General features: G+C 37.9%; 2 protein-coding genes across 6 annotated transcripts in view; one reads left to right on the forward strand and one right to left on the reverse strand.

Moving 5' to 3' along the window:
* CTPS1 (CTP synthase 1) overlaps nt 1-23,928 on the reverse strand; it is a 1,052,426-nt gene that overhangs the window by 831,415 nt on the left and 197,083 nt on the right. The window lies entirely within an intron of this gene.
* Nucleotides 1-23,928, forward strand: part of SCMH1 (Scm polycomb group protein homolog 1) — a 207,877-nt gene that overhangs the window by 27,644 nt on the left and 156,305 nt on the right. For 3 of the 5 annotated variants that reach the window (XM_049774735.1, XM_049774739.1, XM_049774737.1), the window contains exon 2: nt 19,443-19,523. In XM_049774735.1, coding sequence (XP_049630692.1) covers nt 19,499-19,523 — 25 coding nt within the window. In that variant the 5' untranslated portion in view covers nt 19,443-19,498. Of the gene's footprint in view, nt 1-19,442; nt 19,524-23,928 lie in introns of those variants that run through there. The other 2 variants (XM_049774736.1, XM_049774738.1) reach the window with 1 other exon arrangement.

Below are 23,928 nucleotides of genomic sequence, written 5' to 3' on the forward strand. Positions count from 1 at the left end.
TGATTAAATTCCACCATCAGAGCCTTATTAAATGTAATCATTTCTACAAGATACTATTTCCAAATAAAGTGACATTCATAATATCAGGGGTATGAGTTTGGGAGCACAATTCCATCCATAACAGTTCTTCCTCTTGGTACCCCAAAATTCATGCTCTTCCATGATAAAAATATATTAAAACTATCTCTACATTCCTAAAAGCCAACCCATTTCAACATTAACTGTAAATCCATGGTCTCTCTTAAATATACTGCAAAAGGTCCAAATATCACATAGATTATCTAAATAAATTAGCTATGGTGACTGGGACAAAATTCCTCTTTATTTATGGGATTGTGAAAACTAAAAAGTGACATACACTTTCAGGATAGTGAGAGTGGTAGAACAACAATAAGAAAGACGTTTCCATTATGAGAGGAAGAAAATAGAATAGAGGGATCTGTAGTCTAAAGCAAATTCACAAACAATTCCTCTGACTTCAAGACCTCAGAATTATACTCAGTGACTCCTGCTCTTTCTTTTGACTTACTGGAATGCCTGCACTGCATCCTGTTCAAGAGGATTTCTTTGTTCCAGGCCTGTGCATTTACATTTCTGTTCTTGGTGTTATTTTAAATTTTATTCCATCTCTTTTGTAATTTTTTGAGGGGCACACCCAGCACTGTTCAAGGGTTACTCTTGGCTCTACTCTTGGGAATCACTCCTGAGTGATTCTGAGTTTTCTGGAGACCATATGGGATGCCAGGGATTGAACCCTGATTGGCCACATGCAAGGCAAATGCCCTGCCTGCTGTACTATCTCTCCACACCTCCATCTCTATTTCTTTTCCAGAATGGTAGCTCTTTCATGGGTATAAAATTCTCAAAAGTCTTGTCACTGTGGTTCATGGAATTCTAAATTCTCTGATAAGTCGGTCCTCCACAAATCTATTTTAAACAGCTATCTATTTTTAGCTTTCGAGATGAATTGTTTATATCTATAAGGCTGGGGCAAATGACCACCCAGCTACATCTTTGTCCATGTTTTTAAGGCTCTAAACCATCAAGTGCAGGCTCTTAACAGTTTATGATTCATTTTATCACTTGTCACACTTTAAGCATCAAGGATGCTTAGACGTCTCAATATATGCAACTTTACCTAATAGCTAAACATAATGTTGTTTTTTTGTCATTTAATAGCAAAAATTGCCATTCCTCTAGGTTCAAAAGTATGTGAACTTTGTCATTTCCTTTAGACCTAACCAGAAACACTTGTTAACATTTGCATTTCTACCAACTATCTCTTCAAGGCAACACAGTGTTTCCTATGAAGCTTCTACCCAGTATGTAATTCCAAATATAGTTCCTCAGTTTTAAATACCTATTATTTTAGGGTCCTAATCTTAGCAGTACCTATATATATAGATATTAGTTTCCTCGGGCACCAAAATCTGGAAGGGACAAGGAAGTGTCTTTCTCTGAGGCTTCAAAGAAAGCATGACCCTGCCAAATTTTGAGCTTAGACTTGTAGCTTCCTGAACTATGTGAGAACAGCTTTCTTTTGTTTATGTAGTAACTTTGTTAGGACAATCCTCAAGAACCATGTAGGGGTATTAACCTGGAGCCAATAGTAAGAGGCAGTCTGTAGTCTATCCCATTATCACCAAGTTTCCTGTTATTTCTCTTTTAAACGTATTTTTTTAAAGCCTAGCTGTACTGTAGAACTTAAAAAATAAAATTCTTTCATTTACAGCTTATGAATTGGCTTTATCTCAGGTTTGCCCTTTGATCATTAATAGTGATATTTTACTACCAGAAAGCCTTCAACTTGTTGAAAAGTCTGAGACTGCCATGTTACCTACCTTCCTTTACTGGTCACAACACCCAGTGTTGGTTTGGGGTTCCTCCCCCATGATTGCTGTTGTAACACCTGTCTCCAGCAGGGTGAGGCAAGAAAAGCTTCAAGATAGAAAGCTGACCCATAGATGAAGAATTTTATATAGAATCCTTGGTAGTTTTTCTAGTGGACAGGTCTTCCCCCCCCCCCTCTCTTTTTTTTTTGTTTGTTTGTTTGTTTTTTGGGTCACACCGGCAGTGCACAGGGGTTTTTCCTGGCTCCGTGCTCAGAAATCGCTCCTGGCAGGCACGGGGGACCATATGGGACACCGGGATTTGAACCAATGACCTTCTGCATGAAAGGTAAACGCCTTACCTCCATGCTATCTGTCCGCCCTCCCCCTTTTTTTTTAAGTTTTGAGTTTGTTTTTAATTTGGGGGCCACACCCAGTGGTGCTCAGGGGTTACTTCTCAGAAATTGCTCCTGGCAGGCTCAGAGGACCATATGAGATGCTGGGGATAGAACCCAGGTTCGTTCCAGATTGGCTGCTTGTAAGGCAAATGCCCTACTGCTGTGCTATTGCTCCAGCCCCTTGAATTCTTTTCCTATGCTTATTTTTGCCTTCCCTTTAGTGGCACTCAGTGTTTGTAGATCTTTTTAGAAGATACTCTGTCAATACTGTTTTGCAGTGAAGAAGGCTTATACATGACACTACTAGTGAGATCTCTGATGATAAATCAGAGGTGTTCATTGCCAGGGCTGTCATTTCAATTTGTCTTGCTAGTACTGAGGCTCATTAATAAATTGCCAGAATGGTAATATGAAAGTAATGAACCTTCTGGAGACCCAGCTGGGGCACAATGTGCTAGCAGGGACCTTCAGAGCAGCTGCCATAGTTACCCACAGTTCAGCGAGAAGGTTTAAGGCTCTCCCCTCCACTCCATTGAGAATTTTAAGCCTCTTTTAATACTTGTACATTTTCTTTTTTATTATGATTTTTGGCTGCACTCAGAAGCTCTCAGGGGCTTCTCCTAGCTCAGTGCTCAAGGGTTGCTTCTGGAGGTGCTGGGCAACCTTGTGGTGCCAGAGATTGAACCCAGGCCTCTTGCATGCAAAGCATGTGGACACCTCTTTGAACTGTCTCTATGGCTTTACCACTTGTGCATTTTCTCAGTTGAATTATACTTTAATTCTGCTCACCAGATAAGTGTCTATTGCTGTCTAGCAGTATATTAGGACCTGGGCTGTAAAGATGAATTAGATATCCCTTAGGGCTCCTCTATCAACTAGGAAGTATATGTAAACAAATAGCTATAATGCAGTGTTGAAATGTAAGTATGAGCCAGAGAAGAGCAGTAGAGAAGAGGACGTTATTTTCTGAGTGCAAAGAAACTGAAGAAATGGGGCCGGGTGGTGGCGCTAAAGGTAAGGTGCCTGCCTTGCCTGCGCTATCCTTGGACGGACCGCGGTTCGATCCCCCGGTGTCCCATATGGTCCCCCAAGCCAGGAGCGACTTCTGAGCGCATAGCCAGGAGTAACCCCTGAGCGTTACCGGGTGTGGCCCAAAAACAAAAACAAAACAAAGAAACTGAAGAAATGATAAGTTGACTTCTGAGTTAAATATTTAAGGGTGAGTTGTAAGTTGAAAGGTTTGTAAATGGGAAGACAGACTTTATTACAGATGGGTTGAGGGGTGTTACTTAGAATAATAGGAGAATGGTAAAGAGAAAGGAGATGGGTAGATGAGACTTGAGAAATCATGGGCCAAATAATACTGGACTTAGGTTTGATGAGTTCTTTAATGTCAGGGACTTAGATGAATTTTATTTTGTAGACTATTTAGCTATATTGATCAAATTAATCATGGCTGGTTTTTTCCTCTCTTCTTTATTCATTCATTCCCCATGATAAATTATTTTATTTTATTTTATTTTATCATATAATATATTTAAGTTTCATGGTTACAGAAATGTTAGTAGTTGAGTTTCAGTCATAGAATGTACACCACCTCTCACCAGTTCAACTTCCCGCCACTAATGTCCATCATTCCCCACCGCCCACCCTGGTACCTCCTGCCTATCACTGGGACAGGCATTCTGCTTCTCTCTCTTACTTTTATTGTCATGGTAGTTGTCAGTACAGTAACTGCACTTACCACTCTTTGTGGTATTGTCTCTGAATATTATTACTATATTCTTATTTTTCTTCTATCCCAGAGATGAGTGAGACTATTCTATCTTTCCCTCTCCCTCTGACTCATTTTACTCAGCCTAATGGTCCCCATGTCTTTCCATATACAGGAAAATTTCATGACTTCATTTTTCCTAAAGGCTGTATAGTATTCCATGTGTAGATATACCACAGTATCTTTCACCTGTTATTCTGCAACTTGGTTGTTTCCAGATTCTGGCTATTATAAATAGTGCTGCAATGAATATAGGGGTGCAGAGATCATTTTATTGTATATTTGTGTTCTTGGGATATATACCTTGAAATGGTATTACTAGATCATAAAAGAGCTCAATTTCTAGTTTTGAAGAATATCCATATTGTTTTCTAGATAGGCTGGACTAGTCAGCATTCCCACCAGCAATGAATGAGAGTTCCTTTCTCTCCACATCCATGCCGGCACTGGTTGTTCTTGTTCTTTGTGATGTGTGCTAATCTCTATGGTGTGAGTTGGCACCTCATTATTGTTTTGATTTACATCTCCCTGATGATTAGTGATGTGTAATATTTTTTCATGTTCCTTTTGGCCACCTGTTTTACTTCTTTGAGATGTCTGTTCATTTCTTCTTCCTATTTTTTGATGGGGTTAGGTTTTTTGTTTTGTTTTGGGACAACACCCAGCAAAGCTCAGAGGTTACTCCTGATTCTGCTCTCAGAAATCTCTCCTGGCAGGCTCTGGGAACCATATAGGGTGCCGGGGATCAAACATGGGTCGGTCATGTGCAAGGCAAACATCCTTCTACACTGTGCAATTACTCTGGCTAGATTGTTGAGTTCTGTCAGTACCTTGTATACCTTAGATATCAGCCCTTTATAGGATGGGTATTGAGTGAATAGTTTCTCCTACTCCATGGATAAATAGCCTTTGTATCTTAGTGTTTCCTCTAAAAAATTTTTTATTTCCATTCACATTGTAGAATGGAAGTGATTGGAAATCAGTTAGTAGGTTATTGACTAGTTTTGTTTATACTGCAAAGAGCAAAATCTTGATGGTTTCACAATCCAATATAACTCCCTTCTAAATCTTTTATCTTTATCAGTGTAATGAGAATAATAGTCCTTCATTGAAAATTATGAAAATGAATATGAAATAATACATGACATTGTATCAAAGGCATGAGTATAATGTTAGCTTGTTATCATATTCAGCATCTTTTCCTGAGCACTGTTTACAGTTATGTTAATGGCAGGCTTTCATGTGTGCAGTGTTCTAACCACAACCTTTCACCAGCGTGCCCACTTTCCTCCACCACCATTGTCCTCGTTTATCCTTCCCAATCCTACACTCTCCCACCTAGCTCAGTTCTGTAGACCAGTTTTCAAACTCTGTTGCCTTTACACATTTGTTATTTCCTTACTGCGTTTCTTCATATCTCATATGTGAGAGAGATCATCTATATCTGTCCCTTTCCTTCTGGCTAGCTTCACTCAGCCTGATATTTTCCAGTTCCATCCATATGGCAGCAATTGTGTAACTTCTTCTTTTCTCCTTATAAATGAGTAGTAGCCCATTGTGTTTGTGTTTTCGAAGGCACACCCAATCATCCCTACTTTTGGTGTTGTTATAAGGGAATCATTCCTGGTGAGATTTGGGGAACAACTTGGGGTGCCAGGAATCAAACTCAGTTTGGCTGTGTGTGCAAGGCAAACACTTCATGTGCTGTATTATCTTTCTGCCCCCATACCATGATCATCTGTTCTTGGGTTGCATATGTTATTTGTTGTTTTCGTTGTTATTCTTGAATTGTTTACAGGTTTTGCCTATAGTGAATAGTGCTGCAATGAACTTAGGAACACAGATGTCTCTTCTGAATATAGTGTTTGTGCTTTTGGAACATATACCAAGAAGCAGAATTTCTGGGTCATATGGGGGATCTATCCTTTACTTTTTTGAGAATTGTCCATATTTTTTCCAAAGGGTCAATTTACGCATTTTAAAATTTTAGGTAATGCATAGCTCAGTCCAAACAAATTTTGTGTGGCACTGGGAGCTCTCAGTTAGTACTCAGAGAACTCAAGACCTACTCCCAGGACACTGTGCCAAGCAGGCCAAATTGTTGGGTGTTAAAGTCTGGGAAAGTGATATTGCTTGTACCCAGAGATACTGGGAATTCTCAGGGGACCATAAAGTGCAAGGAATTAATTTTTTTTCTATAATTACATACATGATTGTAGTTGAGTTTCAGTCATAAAAAGTGCACACATCCCCTTCACTAGTGCAACCTTTCCACCACCAATGCCCCCCTATCTCCCTTTTTCCCCACCTCCTGCCTGTATTCGAGACAGGCATTCTATTTCTCTCACTTATTAACATTGTCATGGTAGTTAGTGTAGTCACCTCTCTAACTAAACACACCACTTTATGTGGTGAGCTTCACATCGAGAGCCAGTCCTTCCAGTCCTCATCTTTGTTATCTCTGGGCATTATTACAATAATGTCTTCTGTTTTTCTTAAAACCCATAGATGAGTAAAACTATTGTGTCTACCTCTCTCCCTCTGACTTATTTCACTCAGCATAATAGATTCCATGTACATCCATGTATAGGAAAATTTTATGACTTTCCTGGTGACTGCATAATATTCCATTGTGCATATATACCACAGTTTCTTTAGCCATTCATCTGTTGAAGGGCATCTTGGTTGTTTCCAGAGTCTGGCTATTGTAAATAGTGCTGCAATGAATATAGGTATGAGGAAGGCATTTTTGTATTGTGTTTTTGTGTTCATAAGGTGTATTCTAGGAGTGGTATAGCTGGATCATATGGGAGCTCAATGTCCAATTTTTTGAGGAATCTCCATATTGTTTTCCATAGAGGCTATTCTAGAAGGCATTCCCATCAGCAGTGAATGGGAGTTTCTTTTTCCTCATATCCCAACCAGCATTGATTGTTCCTGTTCTTGGTGATGTGTGCTAGTCTCTGTGACTTGAGATGGTACCTCATTGTTGTTTTGATTTGCATCTCTCTGATGATTAGTGATGTGGTGCATTTTTTTATGTACCTTTTGGCCATTTTTATTTCTTCTTTGAGGAATTGTCTGTTCATTCCTTCTCCCCATTTTTTGATGGGGTTAGATTTTTTTCTTGTTAAATTCTGTCAGTACCTTGTATAATTTTGATATTAGCTCCTTATCTGATGAGTATTGAGTGAATAGTTTCTCCCATGCTATAGCTTTTATATCCTAGGAAGTGCCAGGAATTTAACTCAAGTCCTCATATGTACATGTACAAAGCATGTGCCCCTGACTCCAAGTTAGCTCCTTATTCATCAGATAAGGATTGATGAGAAACACCTTCATTTTCATTTATTTTAAAAGAATAATCTATTTGCTTTTTCCATTATTATTATTATTATTATTATTATTATTATACGTTTTTGGGTCACACCCGGCTGCACTCGGGGGTTACTCCTGGCTCTACACTCAGAAATCGCTCCTGGCAGGCTCGGGAGACCATATGGGATGCCGGGATTTGAACCACTGTTCTTCTGCATGCAAGGCAAACACTCTACCTCCATGCTATCTCTCTAGCCCCTTGCTGTTTCCTTTTGACACACTGTTCCAATCAAAACGAAATCTTATATCTACATTAAGATTGACATTTAAATATTCTTCAACCATGATAAGTTTTCTTTCTTGAATTTGGAGGGATGTCAGGGAACAAGCTGAGAAGCATGTGTTTGATTATTATACTATTTCTCTTGCCCTGAAGATTACTTTGAGTCTCAGTCAGAAGTTCAAATGGAGAACTGAACTTAGTAGAAAAGAAACTAGAACCTTAGCTAAACAAATGAGCTTTTCAGCTGGGAAAGAACAATTGAAGTTTGTTCTGCATCTTTTTTTTTTTTTTTTCTTCTTCCATATTCAGCAGCACTCAGGGGTTACTCCTGATTCTGCACTCAGAAATCGATCCTGGCAGGCTCAGGGGACCATATGGGATGCCAGGGATTGAAACTGGGCCTGTCCTGGGTTGGCTGCATAAAAGTCAAAGGCCCTGCTGCTTTTCTATCACTTCAGCCCCTTAATAGGTTATTTAATAAAAATAATGTGATAGACCAGGGAGATAGCATGCAAGAGGGATGATTGAGTCCCCAACACTACATTGACCCCCAAGAACTGCCACATCAAATGCAATTCAAAAATAGTAATGAAAAAGAATAATGTGAGTAGTTATCCTAGCCACCTTTCATATCTAATTGTGAGACTATTACTCATTCTTTTCTCAACATTATCAAGAAATTATTCTAGGACCTCCTACAAAATATGTAAAAATCTTAACAAATCTGGATCCTAATTTCAAGGGAATGTCAGTGCTAAACTGATTGGAAACACATATGTGGGGAGTGGGGTTTTGGCTCAATGGGCTGAACATAAACTTTGCACACAGCATACCCAGATTTGACTCTCTTCAGTACATAGTACCAGGGACCTGCCTTTGGACACAGAGAACTAAGGGGCATGACCCCAAGACAAAATGAAACAAAAGATGGATTTAAAAAGCTATTATACAAATAATAAAAAACTGTGAGTCAGTTAATTTTGAAATAAAGACTTTAAAAGTGATTATAAAGACTTTGAAAGTGATTTACACTATGTGTAACATTCTATATAAATGTCATATTTTACAAGTTCTTATTAAATGCTTCTTCAAGTACTGTTGAGAAAGAAATAAATTTTGGGTTCTGTGGAGAATATATGATCAAGATAAATTTAGATTGGGTAGATTTTTAAGATTCTTTATGTATTTTGGTCCCAGATTTAATCAGGCTTCAGAGTCACTGCTATTGAAATAAAGTGATTAAGCAATTCTGAGGATCCCTTAGTAATTGAGGTCTGTATGAGTAATTGAGGTATTACCTAACTTTTGGATATAAAATGGCCATTGTGTGTAGAGTGCTAAAAATTAATTAACATTCATTTTCCCCTCTTTGCTCCAGTCTTGCCTACTGGATATCTTTCACAACTCAGTAGGGGCTTAGACTTGACAGCAACTTCTTTGAGATTAAAATTTTTTAATTTGAGGGAGGCTCCAAAGAAATATTCAAGGGTCCTAAGAGATACACACTGCTGGTGAATCCCAGGCTGACTGTGCAGACCTGATGCTTCAGTGCTCAGGCCCAGCTGCATGGAGTTTGGGGTGGACCAAGCAGTTTTGAGGATTGAACTCAGGGGCATGTACTCTGCTATATCCCCCACTATTTCTTTGACATCTTTTAAAGTATAGACTTTATTTTTTATGAAAAAATTTAAATTCCCTTTTTTTGATACAAGGTGTTATTGGGCCACATCAGCTGTGTCAGGGCTTGCTTCTGGCACTGTTCAGGGATCACTTCTGGCGGTTTTCTTTTTTGTTTTTGTTTTTGTTTTTGGGTCACACCCGGCGGTGCTCAGGGGTTACTCCTGGCTGTCTGCTCAGAAATAGCTCCTGGCAGGCACAAGGGACCATATGGGCCACCAGGATTCGAACCAACCACCTTTGGTCCTGGATCGGCTGTTTGCAAGGCAAAAGCCGCTGTGCTATCTCTCCGGGCCCACTTCTGGCGGTTTTCAAGGGGCTATAAGTGGTGCTGAGTTTAGAACCCAGGTCAGCCACATTGAACACAAGTACCTTTTCCCCTGGACTATCTCTTGGGACCTTAAGGCAGTGATGGAGGCTAGCAGACATTCTGGTAGAGGGTGTGGTGTTGGGATGATGCATGCATGAAGCCCTGTCATTAATAATATAAATCACAGTGGCCAAAATTATGTTTTTTAAAAGCAAAGAAAATTTTTAGACAAAAAAATTGGAAGTGTTTATTGGACTCAAGTTTATGCTCAGGATCACTCCTGGTGATGCTCCTTGGAACTCACTGACTGCAGTACCAGGGATTGAGTCAGAGTTGGCCACATGCCTTATCTCCTTTGCTTTCTCTCTTCTTTAAACTTCTAAAGGGTTTAAATTAATTGGGAGGCCAGGAGTACAAAAACAGTTAAAATATTTGCAATTAAATTAATAGTTTTTCTATTTATATAGCTTTGTTCCAGTGAAAAATTTTAACTAGGTTGTTCATTATTTGACTCACTCGGTATTATTATTTGACTCCTACACTTTTAATTCTAAACTTATTTAGTTATCCCCTTTCCTATATTTTATATTCCCTATTTGTTATTATATACAAGTCACACCAAAATGCTTTTAGTTAAATAAAAAGTGGTATTTTAGATAGAGGAAATATTTTGTTTGTTTTTGTTTTGGGATCTCCCATGGCCTTGCTCAGGACTTGCTCCTGGCAGGGTTGGGTTGGGGGTAGGGAGCCATATGCAATGCTGGGTACTGAACCAATATTCATCTACATGCAAAGTAAGAGCTTTGCCCCTGTACTATCTCTCTGGCCCCAATACAGGAATTTTAATTACATTTGCATAATTAAGACCAAAGAGATAAAGAGGGCTGTGCCCGCTTATCCTTAGACCTTGCCTTTATCAGGCTAGTAAATACAATTTGAAATACAAGCAAGTCTTCCTCAATTTTTAGGAGGCAGTAAAGAGACTTCCTCTATCTGTAACCAGTTATATAAATTGAAATAGAAAACTAATTTCCCCATAGGTTTTATGATGGTATTCACTGTCTCTGAAAAGGGAACATTGCAAATCATGTCCAATTGTTATCTTTAGAAGGGAAGACTGATCGTACTTGCTGGCATGGAATTATTATCAAAATTAAAAAAGTTGATCTTTCCCAGTAACATAGGCCAGTCCTATTTAAATCAGGGTCATATAACAAAATTATCCTGTCATCCCTTCCTGATCTGCATTCTGGTAAATGGGATGGATTTAAATATGGTACACATGAAAAAGTCATGAGGCATTTCTGCCTAGTAATAAATAAGACAGTGCCAGCCATTACTCATTCATAGTTTTTAAAGATAAGCTACAAAATCTGCCCTTTTACTCTTCTTTGTGCCAGTGAAGATCACTTTCATTACAGGCATATACTTCCTGGGATTCTCCAAATAATACCACTAGTGTTTCCTCTTCTCAGCTAATTTCTTTGTTCTTGTTGTCATTGGATCAAGTGAATCCTGTCTCTCACCCAAGCAGTTTGTGGAGACACACCCCAGTTTTGTGCTTTCCTCCCATCCCCATGGTATGGTACTGGGTACATGTCTGTTTTTTTTTTGTTTTGTTTTTGTTTTTGTTTTTGGTTTTTTTTGCTTTTGTTTTGGGGCCACACCCAGCAGCATTCAGAATTTATTCCTGGCTCTTCACTCAGAAATCACTCCTGGCAGGCTGGGGTGGGGCATATGGAATGCCGGGAATCGAACCAGGGTCTGTCCCTGGTTGGCTGCTTGCAAGGTAAATGTCCTACCACTGTGCTATTGCTCGGGCCCCTGGGCACATGTTTGGACAGAAATGTTGGTGTCCTTCTCAGTATCACCAGTTGAAAATTGTTCTTTTGTTCCACTGGACACAGAGGATCTCACTCATAAACCAGTGTCCCATTCTTCTCCCTCCATACTATTGTCTCTTTATAATAGTCCTGTTGTCTCTCCTTTTAATAATTTATATTACAAATTAGCAAAAGTGATACTCTACCTTTGGTGGCCCTTGGCAAACTTCTAGCTTTAGCTAGAAGCTTTTCGTTTGCATAGAGATGTGTCTGCACAGGTCTTAACATTTCAGGCATCTCCATACTTTCCCTCGTGTCCTATTTTCTTGTTTCCGAACCTCAGGTTTTTTCTTTATTTCTGCCACCAAGAAAGCTAAACTATTAAGAATGGCCTGTGAATAAATATGATCATTTAGCTGTGTTTGGCTAGAGGTTCCCAGCACTTTTTTTTCCATTATAAGACTTATAAAGAATAGGTTCTATTTACAGAAAATTTAGAAGCTTCTGATTCTTTGACGGCATTCTCTCTGTGCTACTAAATAGTTATGTATCTTTTCATATTTTAAAATCTTTGTTATCTCAGTGAATGGCTCTTAAATAAGTTTTAATTGGATGGAATTTGACTTTTGTGTTATGTGGATTTCCTTAATAAGCTGTAGGACCTATATTTAGGAATGCCTTTGAAACATCAAAAATTTTTTTTCTTTTTTTTAAAGCCCCGCCCCCAAAACATCAAATTTATTTATGGTTATGCCTTTTAATTTCTTCCTTTCTCCTATTACCTTTATGTAATGATCCTGTGGAATTTTAGAATGATTTACAAATATTTACGGATTCATTTTATTTTTATTTCATTTAAGAGCTTTTTCCTAAGATGATTTCTGAGAAATAACTATGGAGTTTTTAGTTACAAACCTTCCAAATAATGATACTTTTCAAATTCAGAAAGTGGTTACTGTATTCTGATCATACAGTTTTTGATTTTATGCTTTTCTTAATTAATACTCATTGATTTTATTCAAAAATGTTTATTACTGCCTCCTCTATGCCAGGCACTATTCCAAAGTCTGAGTAGTAGTGGTGAATAAATAACAGACAAGGTCCCTTTGGGGGAAGCAAATTTTTAAATGGATTAAAGTGCGAACTGTTGTGGAGAATGAAGAGTAGCCTGGTAGCAAAGACTGCCTTAGACAAGGGAAGGAAAGAGTTCTCTGAGGAATGGACATTGAAACTGATCTTTGAGTGGTAAAAAGCTGAGGTGCAGCACTTTCCTAGGTGGTGGAAAAGGCCCTAAGGAAGTCAGGACCTTGACCTACATCAGGGTCAGAGAACTTATTAAACTTGCTTTTAACATATGTTACTGTTATTTCAGATTTTTCTGTTATTTGGTATACATTTTTAGGCTATTTTGGGGTTCTTGAAATGCTCCAATTTTTTTTCACATGTAAATTCTTTGTGATTGCTTCAGGCTTAGAAAGATTTCGTAGTCACATTATTTTTGGAATAGCAGGAGAAACCCATAGAGCCCAATTTCCTGGGGAATAAAAAACAATTTTAAACCTCAGAGACAGGAAATGAACCAAAATGACTTGCTGTGATTCCATGCTCCCCATTTACAGTGAAAATTTTGGAGAAAGTAAAAGACAGTTGTCTACAATGATTTCTTCATCATTAAAGTGAAGATAATAATAGAGCCTAAGGAAAACAAACAAACAAAAAAAATAGAGCCTAACAGAACAATGTACATTGTAAGTACTTAATATTCAGTTTATCATTTTTCTTAGATATGTATAACATAGAAGCTATTGATTTAATATAACTGAATACTAAATTTTATATAATTTTAGTTAAGTATAAATTAAAAATGACCCTCGATTTTAGAAACATTTAAGTGTGTTTTAAATAACTTGAACCTTATTTTACAACCATAAATTTTATGATAGATAAATGCAGATTATATATTTTTGATAAAAATTTAGTTTCTGAATTGATAAGCTATAATTGTAACTGTATCTTGAACATTTTCTATAAAAATGAAACATTTTTATTGGATTTTATAATGATTACTTGCTGAAGTAATATTGAAACAATGGATTAAAATGTTTCTAAAATTATTTTTGCTTTTTTTTGGGGGGTCACACCTGGCAGCACTCAGAGGTTACTCCTGGCTCTATGCTCAGAAATTGTTCCTGGCAGGCTTGGGGGACCATATGGGATGCCAGGATTCAAACCATTGACCTTCAGCATGCAAGGCAAGTGCCTTACCTCCATGCTATCTCTCTGGCCCCTTATTTTTTGCTTTTAAAAAACTTTTAAAATGTATATATTATTATATTAGGAAACTCACAATGACTTAAGGTGAATATTATTTCTGTTGAAGAACATTCTCTAGGCTCTGGGTCAGTGGGTAATGACAGTGAAAGAGCATATGGACTGAAGGTGGAATTTTTATCCCCAGAGACCCCAAAACACTTATTTTGTAGTGGAGCTTCTTTCTCCATCGAGTTAACCCTACTTCCTACTATCTTGTGGAAGATTATTTTTTTATGAGCTTGCCCTGTGTGAGAGGAGTGTTTGCTTTTCTTAAGATGTGTCAGGGCAAAAACTGTTTTGAGTTACTACCATTTGTTAAAGGATACTGCATTAGTTCAACACACAATAATTTTGATGAAATAAATATTCAGAATTCTCTGAACTTGTATTACCACATAACATTATTTGAATTTATGGCACACTAGAGACCTAAAATATGGAAGAATTAAAATAGGTTTTAATTAAGGGTAAAAAGCTGTAGAATATGAGAAAGGCATTCTGTTTCCTAAAAGCTAAATTTCCAGGATAAACACAAAAGCCATTCAAAAAACTAAGCAGCAATAAAAATGTCTGAAGTGAAACTGAACATGTTTTTTTTTGTTTGTTTGTTTGTTTTTTTTTTTTTTTTTACTTCTTTTGCTCCTTGGTTCCTTCTGATTGTGGTTGTATACAAAGAGCTTTCTGATTTTTTTAAGACATTTCTCAGAAGTTAAAATGGAGAAGGTTCTTGGTAAATGCCATTAGCAAATGGTCTAAGAATGTGAAGTGAAGCCTAGACACAAGTTTGATTCTTTCTCCATCACTGAGTAGTCAGTCACTTTCTTGCAGATTCAAATTCTTCACCTACTAAACATAGTACAAAAACATGCTTAGATTATTTGGGGGGGGGTCACACCCAGCAGCGCTCAGGGGTTACTCCTGGCTCTGTGCTCAGAAATCGCCCCTGGCAGGCACGGGGGACCATATGGGATGCCGGAATTCGAACCACCGACCTTCTGCATGAAAGGCAAATGCCTTACCTCCATGCTATCTCTCCAGCCCCTATTTTTTATTTTAATTTATATTCTTTTGTATTGTTCAAAATAATTGTCTTTAAATTTGTATTCTTTATCTCAGAATCCCATCTCAAAGATTATTTTTTGTCCTCTCAGCCAAGTTTTTCAAAGCAGACAGCATTTTCCTGAGATTGGTGTACTGCTTTAGATACAAGTAAGACACATTCAGTGGGTAGCCCCTTTGTGTCTGCTCAGTGAAGTAAGAAGTCGCCTCACAATTCCCCAGCCAGAAATGGGTATTCAACACAAGTTGCCTTAGCAGCTCAGGAAGACATCTAGAACTAGTCAGCAAGGATCTTGAATCCACAAACAGATGACTACTTGAAAAAGTCAAGTAGTTATGGAGAAGGAATCAACTCAAACTTGGGTCTTGGCTAGCCTTCGTATTTATGGACCAGTAAAATATGGTTCCACATGGGATGCCAGGATATATAGAAGCTTGGTCAGCAAGCATCCTACTTGCTGGGTTACTGCTCTGACTCCAAGTGACTGTTCTTTTTTTTTCTTTCTTTTTTTTTTTTTTTTGGTTTTTGGGCCACACCCGGCGGTGCTCAGAGGTTACTCCTGGCTGTCTGCTCAGAAATAGCTCCTGGCAGGCACGGGGGACCATATGGGACACCGGAATTTGAACCAACCATCTTTGTTCCTGGATTGGCTGCTTGCAAGGCAAACGCCGCTGTGCTATTTCTCCGGGCCCGTGACCGTTCTTGACACGTGAACATGTATGTTGTGGGGACATGGGTGGCAGGCAATGCACAGTGGTGAAAGTTGTTGTACGTTATATGGCTGTAACTCAATCATGAACAACTTTATCTGTGGGAAATAAAACCTGTATTATGAACATCCTCGCAACTACAGTGTTTAAATAAAAAATTTTAAAAAGAAAATGTATGTTGTAAAAAAAATCTGTCTGAGTCACAATCAAAGATGATTTGAGAGAGACTGGAGTGGTAGCACAGTAGTAGGTTGTTTGCCTGGCACACAGCTGACCCAGGGTAGACCCGGGTTCGATCCCCGGCATCCCATATGGTCCCTTGAGCCAGGTGTGATTTCTGAGCTCAGAGCTAGGAGTAAACCCTGAGCACCACTGGGTGTGGCCCCAAAACAATAAATAAATAAATAAATAAATAAATAAATAAATAAATAAATAAATAAATAAATAAATAAATAGAAATTTAAAAAAATGGGGGCCAGAGCAATAGCATAGTGGTAGGACATTTGCCTTGCATGTGGTCAATCCTGGACGAACATGGGTTCAATTCTTCGCATCCCATATGGTCCCCCAGCCTTCCAGGAGCGATTTGTTGAGCACAGAGCCAGGAGTATCCCTGTGACCCAGACTTTGATAAGTGAATAATGTGTGTTGTTTTCTTGTTTTTAAACTATAATAGACAAATATACAACCATGGAATACAAGGACTACCAAGAGTACAATCAAGGAAAGTATGAACTTTTAAAATGAGGCAATCTATTATTGTAGTCTTTCCATTTTGTAGCTTTATGACCTTGAATGCCTCATTTGATCCTATTTAACTTAAGAACTTCAAGCCTTTTTTTAAAAATAATTTTTATTGAGACCAATGTGAATTACAAGTCTTTCACAATTATATTTAAGATACATAGTGACAGTGAATTAGAGCAATTCCCTCTACTTCTGTTTCCAGTATGCATCCCATATCTCCACCCTTAGCCCCCTGGACTGCTAGTATAACAGGTCCCTTTTGGGTATAGCTTGTTGTAGTTTGGGTCTCTTGATTCTATTGCCCTTGACTTTGGGTTGGGTATTTAGGTCTGATTATTTTCTATTTCCACTCAGTGTTCGTGAGACTGTTTGCCCTGGTACCATCCACTATTTTTTTCTTTCAATTTATGAGGCAGAACAAGATAATTCATGTTCTATGGTTCTGTTGGAAAAAAAAAGTGGGGAGGAGCCCCTGTCTAGAAGCTATAAATATAAATTTAAAAGAAGAAAGAAAAAGAAAAGACAAAAGAAAACAAAAAAAGGAAGGGGGCTGGTGTGGCAAGTGTTGTTTGTTTGTTTGTTTGTTTGTTTGTTTGTTTGCATAAGCACAGTAAGTATCGGGGAAATTAGAAAGGAAATTCTCTAAGAGATACAGGGTTTCTCCACCCTTGAAGCATATTGTCATGGGATCTACTGCATGCTCTGGCCATATTCATTGTCGAACCCCGAGGTCTTTTTATGGTGCCAGGATATGAAAAACTTCAAGCCTTTTTAAAGGGGCCATTTCAGAATTGTTGGGTGCTTTAAGTCAAGTAGTGAAGATTAATATGTTTTAGAATGAGCACCATGAATTAATCTCATAAACAAAATGTTGAGAGAAGTAGACATAAAAGAGTATATAGGATATTATTTCAGGTATTTATGGTTAAAAACCAGCTAAGCTCGTCTATAAGAATATAAGTTGTTACATCTTTTTCTTTCTTGATCTGGGTACACATTTTAAAAGGTTGCTAAGCATTTATGATGTGCATAGTTTTTAAGTGCTCAGAGCCTAATCCATTCCTTCTCCTATGATGATTTCATAAACCAATTATATGCAAGTCTGTTTTTAACCAAATAATTTTTAGTGATTTTAGCTACTTTTGCTGTGTCTTCAGTTTCTTATACAACTATTATCTGTCACCTAATTCCAGTTTTCTGCCTTGGGATGTTTAATAATATATTTTCATAATATAATTTTAATGTAGTTGAAAGAATTTAGGTCAAGCAAGGTGAAATTGTGTATCTGACTACTGTGTTCTAGAAGCAAATCAGGATTATGATTTTTGACTTAGATATTCTCTGATGTTCATATGATTTAATATTTTTATAAGTATATCTTAAATGGAGATTTTTCTGATTTGTGTAGTATAATTTTTTCTGATACCAGATCGATTTCATTTTAAGTTTCTCTTTGGTAGGAAACTGGGATTTACTGTTAATTCTGACATTTTAAAGATAAACTATAATACAGCAGGCTTTGAAATGGTCACTAGCACACATTATAATGCCCTAGATTTATTTTCTTAGATTCCTCTCACTGCAAGGAAGACATTTTACCTTATTGATTTTCTACTATAGATATAGAGATAAAGCATGTATATTTGTAAATTTATGCATGAGCTTGTTATTTAAGTTATTTAAAACTTAGAACTTGGAACAGGAGAGAGAGAAGTCAAGGAGCTGAGTGCATGTTTTGAATGTAGGAGCCTGGGGTTCAGTTCTTGGTACTACTTTCTACCCTTCCACCACTGGGAGCAACTCTCAAGCACCGAGCAGGAGTAGCCCCTTCATACACCATTAGATGTGGCCTTAAAGCCAAAAACAACAACAACAACAACAACAAAAACAAAACCACTGAATGTATAAACTAATAGCTTAAAAGTCACATACACACTTGGTCCTCAAAACATTTTCCTTTCTCTCTAAAGGTTGTATTAGGTATTGTTACTATTAACCAGTCTTTTACTAATCTTAAAAGTTCAGTTGAGACCATTCTGAGACTGCTCTATCACTGGGGTGGAATGTCTTCTTTCTATTTCTGCAGGAAGAGTCATTAGGATTGCATTGTATCTGCAGACCACTTAAAGGAGGGTTGTCATTAGAAAAGTTGTCTTCCAGCTCATGAGCACAGGAGATTTATGTATTTATTTAGGTCTTCTTTTATTTATTCCAGCAAGGTCTTATAATTTTAGTTCATGTAGAATGTATTGCTCTTAGATTAAATCAGGAAATTAACACTAATTTCTCCACTGTATGATACTATCTATTTTGTCATAAATATTGCTAAATGTGTGGGGTTATTTCTAAAACAGATTTCTGCTTAAAATTTGTTTTATTTTTAAGAAAAGCAAGATTCTGAACCCACAAAACTTAGAAACCCAATCAAGTTGCTTCACTTAGGAAACAGTGTGAGGGTATCTACTCTGTGTTTTCCTCTGATAAAAAATGATTTCATAGGGCCGGAGGGATAGCATGGAGGTAAGGCATTTACCTTGCATGCAAAAGGACGATGGTTCAAATCCCAGCATCCCATATGGTCCCCCGAGTCTGTCAGGGGCAATTTCTGAGCCAGGAGTAACCCCTGAGTGCTGTTGGGTGTGACCCCAAAACCAAAAATAAATAAATAAATAAAGATTTTATTACATGTCTGTTGCATCAAATAATTAAGGATGGGGCTGGATGGTGGAGGATGCCATCCAGCCCACATGGCTCTGCAACCTCCATGCAGCCGGCGAGTTCCAGGCCCAGGTGAAATTACTCACTCACACGCAGCCATCAGGAAGAATCATCTTTATTCATGCCCTTGCCACCACAGGTGTGTGGCCTATGTCAACCTTTCAAGCACAGCTATATTTTGCTAGCCCTGCATCTTATCTCCTGTTAGCCATCTTCCCTTTGGGCTCCATGCGGCCCAAAGATCCAAAAGCCAGGAAGCCAAGCCGGGCCAAAAGAGAAACGGCAAAAGGGCCAATCCCCTGGCTCAGAGGTTTATCTATCCTTTTCCAGACCCCTCCCAGAAATGGGAGGTCTTGCAGGTAGTTACACCTATTATCCGGTTCCCAAAACTCCTCCCAGATATGGGTGGGTCTTGGGGTACACCACACATGTCTTCTTTTGATCTTTAGTAGCTCAAATTTTTATTTCTTTTTTGCTTTCAGATTTTTCCATTTTGCTAAGGAGGAGCGATTCCCCACTTGGTATAGCTGATGGTACCATGCAAAAATCAGACCCACGAAAAGGTCAGAATCTAAATTTATACATAATAGGACTGAGGATTATCTTCTGTTAAGACATGTATGAATGTGTATGTCACAGAAAGCAATGTAAATGAATTTAAAAAATCACCCTTTCTTTTAAACTTACATGTAATTTTTAAAAAATCCTAAATGTGGGGCCGGAGAGATAGCATGGAGGTAAGGCGTTTGCCTTTCATGCAGAAGGTCATCGGTTCGAATCCCGGCATCCCATATGGTCCCCCGTGCCTGCCAGGAGCAATTTCTGAGCATGGAGCCAGGAGTAATCCCTGAGCACTGCCGGGTGTGACCCAAAAACCACAAAAAAAAAAAAAAATCCTAAATGTAACTTAACACAGTTCTTAATAGTTTGCAAATTGCTCTTCACATAATATTCTTGTATAGTCTTTACTATACTCTAACAAAGTAAGAACTATTTTTACTGAAATAGTAGAGAGGTAGATGTTTATTAAAAAATATTATTATTATGAACTACAAGATTTAATCTTAGATCTTTTACTTCTAAATATTTCTTTTCCCATTCCATCACAAGTTCATATTTAGTATCAGAATTTGATGGACTTTTAGGTATGGAGGCTATATAAACATGAGATATATTATAGATAAAGATACATGAAGAAAGTTAAAACTTTTATGAATGGAAACCTATTAATAAATAAGATTTGATGTTGAATGAATTAGCATATAATCCTTGAACAAAAACCATATGCTTCAATATTATATTAACATTCCTCTATTATATTATCTAAGTATGAAAATATGGACTTCACAAGTTCAAGATGACGTCTTTTCCTTTTTTTCCCCAACCTGCTAACATTTTTTAAAGATTTAATCTCAGTCCTGTCATTCATTTTGATAGCCAGTGTTTCCTATATCCATCCATGATGGATGGTAACTGTTGCCAAAAGTGCTGTCCATGCCCATGCCTTGGTGCCTTTGTCCGTTATTCACTGTGCTTAAAAATAATCGTTTTGGGAGGCTGGAGCAAAACTGGCCAACCCAGCTTTGATCCCTAGCATCCCATAAATTTCCCCTAAGCCTGCCAGGAGTAAAACCCCTAAGTGCCGTTGGGCGTAGCCTAAAACCAAGAAAAAAACGTTCACTTTTGGGCCCGGAGAGATAGCACAGCAGCGTTTGCCTTGCAAGCAGCCGATCCAGGACCAAAGGTGGTGGGTTCGAATCCCAGTGTCCCATATGGTCCCCCGTGCCTACCAGGAGCTATTTCTGAGCAGACAGCCAGGAGTAACCCCTGAGCACCGCCGGGTGTGGCAACAAAAACAAAAACAAACAAACAAAAAAAGTTCACTTTTTCTTCTGACAATTCTAGCTCAGTTTTATCTTCTTGTATAGCTTTTCTCAGTACTCTAAACAAAGACATTTTTTCTGTTTTCTCAGAAAACAACTACCTATTATACCAAAATAATTTGTAAAATAGATTTTTATTATGGCAAAAATTAAGCTCATATGAGAGGGTGTTTACATTGCTATCTGCCTCACCAGTCTCTGAGTTCTTTGTGAGCATAGGCTGAGAGTTAATAGTCTTTGTGTTCTTTGTTTTGTTTTTTGTTTTAGAAGTCTTTTGTGTTCTTAACATTCCCTACTACACTTGTTTTTTTTTTTAAGTTTACTTGATTTAAATAGCTTGTATCACATAGGTTTTTAATTTTAACTTAAAAAATCTGAGGTACCAGGATTTACAATACTGTATTGATGTTTCCCCCACATACTTAATTAAAATGCTATACTTATCACCACTGTGCCTACCTTCCTCTCCCCATGTCTCCAATGTTCCTTATTACTCCTAATGGTTTATCTTCATTTTTATTTCCCTACCTGTTGGGTGTTAAGTTCCAAAACATCTCTAAGTCTAATGTCATTTAACATGTTCCCTATTTGTTATCCATTAAATACTTTATGGTCTCAGATTTTATATTGAGATCTGTATTTCAATTTGAACTTTTGTATATGTTATTAGAATAGTCTAGTTTTATTCTTTTTTATTCAGTTTTTCCACTCAACACTGCTTTTTTGTTGAAGTGACTCTACTTTCACCATTGTATGATCCTATATATTTTGCCATAAATTAAATATGTTAAATGTGTGGGTTAATTTCTAAACTTTTCGCATTGGTCCACTGATTTATGTATCTATTTTTATGCCATTGTCATACAAATTAATTACTCTTGCTTTTATGTTTTATTATTTTGCTATTTAAAGATTTCCAGAGGCTTTTGAAGTCTAGTCACATTGATATTCCATTGTGTATATGTACCACAGTTTCTTTAGACATTTGTTTGTTGTAAGACAACAGAGTATCTTGTTTGTTTCCAGAGTCTTGCTATGGTAAATAGTGCTGCAATGAATATAGGTGTAAGGAAGGGATTTTTGTATTGTATTTTTGTGTTCTTAGGGTATATTCCTAGGAGTGGTATAGCTGGATCGTATGGGAGCTCGATTTCCAGTTTTTGGAGGAATCTCCATATTGCTTTCCATAAAGGTTGAACTAGACGGCATTCCCACGAGCAGTGGATAAGGGTTCCTTTTTCTCCACATCCCCGCCAACACTGCTTGTTCTCATTCTTTGTGATGTGTGCCAATCTCTGTGGTGTGAGGTGGTACCTCAGTTGTTTTGATTTTCATCTCCCTGATGATTAGTGATGTGGAGCATTTTTTCATGTGCCTCTTGGCCATTTGTATTTCTTCTTTGTCAAAGTGTCTGTCCATTTCTTCTCCCCATTTTTTGATGAGATTAGATGTTTTTTTCTTGTAAATTTCTGTCAGTGCCTTGTATATTTTGGAGATTAGCCCCTTATCTGATGGGTATTGGGTGAAAATCAATGGCCTTCCTATACACCAATAGTAATAAGGAAGAAATGGACATTAAGAAAACAACCTCATTCACAATAGTGCCACACAAACTCAAATATCTTGGAATCAACTTGACAAAAATGTGAAGGACCTATACAAAGAAAAGTATAAAACTCTGCTCCAAGAAATAAGAGAGGACATGTGGAAATGGAAACACATACCCTGCTCATGGATTGGCAGGATTAACATCATTAAAATGGTAATACTCCCCAAAGCCTTGTACAGATTTTATGTGATCCCTCTAAAGATACCCATGACATTCTTCAAAGAAGTGGACCAAGCACTTTTGAAATTCATTTGGAACAATAAACACCCTAGAATAGCTAAAGCAATCATTGGGGAAAAGAATATGGGAGGAATTACTTTTCCCAACTTTAAACTTTACTACAAAGCGATAGTTATCAAAACAGCATGGTATTGGAATAAAGACAGGCCTTCAGATCAGTAGAATAGGCTTGAATACTCTGAGAATGTTCCACAGACATACAATCACCTAATTTTTGATAAAGGAGCAAGAAATCCTAAATGGAGCAAAGAAAGCCTCTTCAACAAGTAGTGTTGGCAGAACTGGCTAGCCACTTGCAAAAAATTGAACTTAGATCCCCAGTTAACTTCATATACAAAGGTAAAATCTAAATGGATTAAAGACCTCGATATCAGATCTGAAACTATAAGATATTTAGATATATAGAACAAAACGTAATCAAAACACTCCATGACATTGAGACTACAGGCATCTTCAAGGAGGAAACTGCACTCTCCAAGCAAGTGAAAGCAGAGATTAACAGATGGGAATATATTAAGCTGAGAAGCTTCTGCTCCTCAAAGAAAATAGTGCCCAGGATACAAAGCCACCCACTGAGTGGGAGAAACTATTCACCCAATACCCATCAGATAAGGGGCTAATCTCCAAAATATTAATATTTTTTTAATTTGGTTTTGGAGCCACACTCAGTGATGCTCAGGAGTTTACTCCTGGCTCTGTGCTCAAAAATAGCTTCTGGCAGTTCTGGACAGGTAGCGTGTTTGCCTGGTATGCAGCTGCCCAGGATGGACCTGGGTTTGATCCCTGTGTCCCATATGGTCCCCGAGCTAGGAGTGATTTCTGAGCGCATATCTAGGAGTAACCCCTGAGTGTGTCTGAGGTGTGGCCCCAAAACCAAAAAACAACAACAACAATAACAAAAACCCAAAACAAAAAAATATTGCTCCTGGCGGGCTCTGGAGACCATATGAGATGCCAGGGATTGAACCAGGATCCGTCCACAGATAGAGACAGAATTCTGAAAACAGCAAGATCAAAAGGGGAAATTACGTTCAAGCAAGCATCCTTGAGATTTACAGCAGACCTGTCACCAGAAACACTCAATGCCAGAAAGCAGTGGTGGGATATTGTGACAAGACTGAATGAAATGAATGCTTCACCCAGAATACTATACCCAGCAAAACTCACTTTCCGATTTGACGGAAGAATACATGGTTTCACAGACAAAAAGCAGCTCAGAAACTTTACAGACTCAAA

The sequence above is a fragment of the Suncus etruscus genome, chromosome 6, assembly GCF_024139225.1.
Source record: "Suncus etruscus isolate mSunEtr1 chromosome 6, mSunEtr1.pri.cur, whole genome shotgun sequence".
NCBI lineage: Eukaryota > Metazoa > Chordata > Mammalia > Eulipotyphla > Soricidae > Suncus > Suncus etruscus.